At 38.0% G+C, this 5,000-nt stretch overlaps 1 protein-coding gene across 1 annotated transcript in view; it reads right to left on the bottom strand.

Moving 5' to 3' along the window:
* LOC138030617 (uncharacterized) overlaps positions 1 to 5,000 on the bottom strand; it is a 124,253-nt gene that overhangs the window by 26 nt on the left and 119,227 nt on the right. Inside the window, exons 13-15 of the mRNA XM_068878505.1 lie at positions 478 to 540; positions 303 to 344; positions 1 to 57 (exon numbers count right to left, since the gene is read on the bottom strand). The exon at positions 1 to 57 is cut by the window's left edge and continues 26 nt beyond it. Coding sequence (XP_068734606.1) covers positions 1 to 57; positions 303 to 344; positions 478 to 540 — 162 coding nt within the window. The remainder of the gene's footprint in view (positions 58 to 302; positions 345 to 477; positions 541 to 5,000) is intronic.

Consider the following 5,000-nt stretch of genomic DNA (forward strand, 5'->3'; position numbering starts at 1 on the left):
CTTTGTATTCAGGATGCGAATCGGGTGGCAGTTTTTGATTGCCGTACAGTATGCACACTTGGGTATGGAGCACATGGAAAAGCTGTTCGTAATGAATTGTTAATTAGGTTTTCATTTAGGGAATTCAGGAGAATCCGATGAGTTTTGCTTTTTCAATAGGTTTGAATTTTCAGTTAATTTGTCCAATAAAACATCATTAATATCTGCAAGTGGTCAAACTTTGTTCTGACCATGTATGTCATTCTCCGATAAAAACACCCATATTAACTCATAAAATAAGAGCCATTTGCAAGTGGACCTACCTTCCATCTCACACAGCTTGTCCATCAAAGTTTTTGACATTTCTTGGGAAATAAAAGAAAAAGCTATTAAGTGACCCTTGCAAAACGTTTTGCAAGAAAAAATAAAACGATTCTTTCTCGATCTCCTCAGTTAAGCTCAGTTATCTTAATAAGTCAATAAAATGCACAGACTCACCATGTGTCTCTTTTAGTGTGCCTTTGCCGCTGCCTTCATCTGTTTGAAGCCTCTTCAGGATGTCTTAATGAAATCGAATAAACCAATTGATTAACCAATCAATAAAATAAAAGAGAAAATGCTAATGAAGAGTACACTAATACGTACAAATAGGGGTGAAAGGCAAAGCATTTAATCTTTAACTAATTACCAAGAACAAAAAGGAAACTAAGATGAATGTAAAGGACTTTTCATGAAATATGCTCATAAAAAAAGACATCCAGACTGCTTCGTCAATAACACGTCAACACTGCAGCATTTGCAAGATTACCGCACAGGCCCTTACTTCAACATGCATGGCCTCCTTTTGTTTAAGATGACAATAGCATTTGCACTTTTTTGCCTGAAAAATTCGAGACATGAGCTGGACGCGAACCCTTGACCGTGGGATTCTCCTACTGTACACTGCTCTATCATCGGCTCTCTCAAGCCATCTCAGTGGGTGTTAGTGAGTTGCGAGTTCATACTGTATCTTAGATGCAGGTAGAGATGGTAGAGCATCGCAGCGCTATTGCACACTCATTGGTTTGACTCCATTTTCAAATAATTTTTTTCAGGTCTTCTTTGCACAGTGTTCACACTGAAAATGGGGAATGAAATTTAATGACTTTTTCATGATCTCATTCCATTTTTCATGAAAACGTATGTGCAACGTGGGTGTGCAACTGGCGTTTTTTTCTACACACTTGCATTCAATTTCAAAAAGGATATTCAAGATTTTTATTCAGCACAAAGGCATAGGCCTGGAAAGAAAATAATATTTCATGACTTTTTCAGGCCTGCAAAGTGCATTTTAAAAATCCATGACTTTTCATAACCGTGTGAAACCTGTTGCAACAGTCTACATTTTGTAAGTCCCCCTCTAGTGATGATCCTCACTTCGAGGCACTACAGGTGTTCATCACATAGCCCTTGTATGGGACATTAAAGACCCCACAACTTGTTAGCAGTGATCTAGAGCAGCACAAGGAGTCCCTGGTGTTGTGGTCTGAGCTCCTGTAATGCCAGGGCTTTTTTCGCTGCTTGCCCTACTCTCGGTGTGTAAAGGCCGTGAGTATGAGGTTGCTGTAAATCCTACTGGTAATTTCAATAGCATGCAACAGCAGACATTTGCGCAATAATTGCGGAAAGACCCATTCTAACTGTTGTAACAATGTTTGAGTCTTTGGTGGAATAAAGCACTTTCTTCAATGACTCACATTTTTATGTATCCATTACTTACAATCCATGTATGTTGTTCTCCAATGCAAACACCCGTAAAATAAGAGGCATTTACATGCATACCTACCTTCCATCTCAGTGAACTTGTCCCTCAAATGTTCGGACATTTCTTTGGGAGCAAAAGAGCAGTCATGAATAGAACCTTGAAATACTACTTGAAGACAATAATTAAGTCAATAAAATGTGTGAACTCACCATGTGTTTCTCTTAGGGTGTCTTTGCTGCTGCATTCATCAGTCTCTTCCCTCTTCAGGATGTCTTAATCAAATAAAATCAATGGATCAATAGGCAATTTTCGAAATATTCAGCTTGATAGTGAGGCAGTAAGGACAAAAACAATAGAAACGCTTTGGAGTAAATGTGAAAAATATTTGCATATCATCCACTTTCCTTTGTCTTTGTCCTCCAAACCTTTTTTTCGAAAAAGGCCTCTTATTCAATAAATTGAATAAAATAGCAAATTCTAATAATGGGTTAAATAATATAATTATGCACTGAAAAAGGCTGACAAGAAAGGTATATAATCTCTTCCCGGAGAACTCAACTGTCTCTTAACAAAGATGGATGAACTGGTCTTGACATAACTTGACTTGATACAAGGAGGGTTAACTATTGTTGAGTAATGTGAAGTGCTAAATTTCTACCCATGTAAAGCACGTGAGCGTTAGCCCTACTAATGGAATCGGGCACACACAAGGACGAGGAAAAACTCTGACCAGGGTAAGAATTTATCCCACCCTGGACAGAGTTTTTCTCTGTCTTTGTGTCGGACCAATTGCAAAAGTAGGGATAACGCTCACTTGGTTTACATGATGTGTCTACTGCAGATTGGTAATTTTCAACATATAGGAGGGGGTTGTAGGTGAAATTAGAGAGATAAAGTACCGCGTATTTTTTTTCCCCGCGAACGGCAGAGAGGGTCACGTGACCTGACATTTCCCGCGTTTGCCGTTTGCCGGCCGCCGTTTCTACTCGAGGAGGGCATTTTTCCCGTTTGTAGGGAACATCAAAACGTGAGTATTTGTAGCCCATTTTCACCGACTATTTCTCCATTTTGATGACATGCCTTTATAGCTAAGCTTCATTCATCATTCTACTTCTACAGGAACTGCTTATAAAGCTAAAAGAGTTTCAAATTCAAGCAGAAAATACATAAATTCTCTGTATTCATTTTTTCAAGTCGCAGTGAATGGCGACCGAGAACATTTGCCTTAGGAAACTTAAGAAATATGGGCCTGACCTGTACTGAACTGGAACTGTACTTCAGTTAATATTTTTAACAATAATGAGTTGAAAAAGTTTATTTTTGAACGAATATTTAGTTAATACCGTGTCGTCGGGAAGCTTAAACAGACGAGCATCGCGGACGGGAACGGCAAACGACAAACGGCTAGCCGACGTTCAGCGTTTGCCGTTTTCGTGGTGCTTAATCTAACTATTGATTACACTGTAATTACGTGATTTATACAGGATGTCACTCTTGGCTATGGATTCAAGGAATTCACCAAAAAAAAAAGCACAAACTGCATTATGGTTAGTGAAAATGTCGTGTTAGTTGGGATACTGGTTAATTGGTGTTTATATGGTCCAAACATGTTCGTTCGTTGGTTGTATCCTACGTGACCAATAGTCTGAAACGGTTATCTCTGATGAAAAAATTGTTCATTTTTCATTTAGCCAATCGAGTCGCGAATGAATATTCAATAGACAAGTTCACGCTCTTGAATTTATCATGGGTAATCAGGGCAATATGGAGAGAAATTCAATGGTTTGTGTGGAAGTTCAATACAATGAAAAGTATTAATGATATGCAATTTTGAATTTTTCTATTTTCCAAAACAGAAGATATGTCCTCAAAGGTGCGGCAAAATAAAGTTGGAGAGAATGGCTACTGTTGAAATTATTTTATTAGACAAAGTTTCTGCCATACATCTCCTGTCTTTCCAAAGACACAAAATTACAGAGAATGTATGGAGACAGTTCATCTCAGTTGTGAACTTTAACTTATATGTTTGGTTTATGAAGGCGAAAGTCTATAAAGTAGAGTCATGTACAGTATATATATATATTTTGCTTTGAATTTCCATACAAACCTTTAAATTTCCCACCATGTTGCCCGGATTACCCATGATGCACTCGAGAGCGTGAAAGGGTCTATACTCCGAAGAATATTGTTGCAGCAATTGTGTTAATTCCTGAATAAAAGCTTTAAAAGGTCTCGAAGTAAAGAGCGTTTCATGTACCTGTTAGCCAGTATCCAAATGAGTTCAAGTTTCAAGTTCAAGTTCATTTACTATTATTATTACATATTACAAAAGCATCACTCTTACCCGCGAATAGCGAAAGCTAATCTAGGCGGGTAGCGTGAAATTGATATTTACATAATATATAGATTTAGCCAAGCCTAAAACGGAGCTCCCTGGTTATTTAATCTTACTGCCTGACGGTTTGTGAAAATAAAAGGTTTCGAATTGTCCGCATTTTGATGTTTCCGGTTGCTGCTTTAATAATTAAATCATTTTCTTTGCTTTCTTCTATAGAAAAAATCATTGCGTAACTTATGATTTCCACAGTAAATTTGACGCTAAAAACCGATATCGCATGAATTACGAAGCGATGAGTGCGACATCGGTTTTTCCAGTGAAATTTACTTTGCAATTCACCAGTTTGGCAATAACTTTTTCTTGAACCGAATGAGTTTAAAAGAAAACAAGCAATAAGCAACAACCTCAGCGAGCGAATTGAAAAGGAAAAAAAAGCCATTTCAGAGTCAACTGTCAATAGCCAGGGAATAGTAGTCATGCTAAAAGTAGAAGCCATAAAAACACCGTTGTCACTTCAAGGTCAAAGAAGAGTTTTACTGATCTGCTCCAGTCCACTAAGACCATTCTCTTTTAGATGTATTTCCTTGAAACGCGCCAGGTTGGCTTGGTACAAGAATCGGCAAACTACGGCAACCAAGAACTTCAAACACGCTCTGCGCTAACCTGCGATCAGGCTCTATTTTAGTTTTGCGTGGTACGTAATGTGGAATTGGCGAAACGAAATTTAGAGCCTGATCAAATTCCTCTTCGAAATTCCTTCCGACCTTTTTTTTTGATTGATTTAAATGTCCGTCAAAGGCCAAACAAATTTACATCCATTACAACAATACACGCGTGGACGCCAGATTCGCGCTATTTTGTTTTGACCAGAGTTAATTACCGTGGAGGAATATTATGAACGAATTCGAAAGTTACCGTTGGCTTTAATTTGAGAAAAAC

Source organism: Montipora capricornis, chromosome 13 (assembly GCF_036669925.1).
Source record: "Montipora capricornis isolate CH-2021 chromosome 13, ASM3666992v2, whole genome shotgun sequence".
Lineage (NCBI taxonomy): Eukaryota > Metazoa > Cnidaria > Anthozoa > Scleractinia > Acroporidae > Montipora > Montipora capricornis.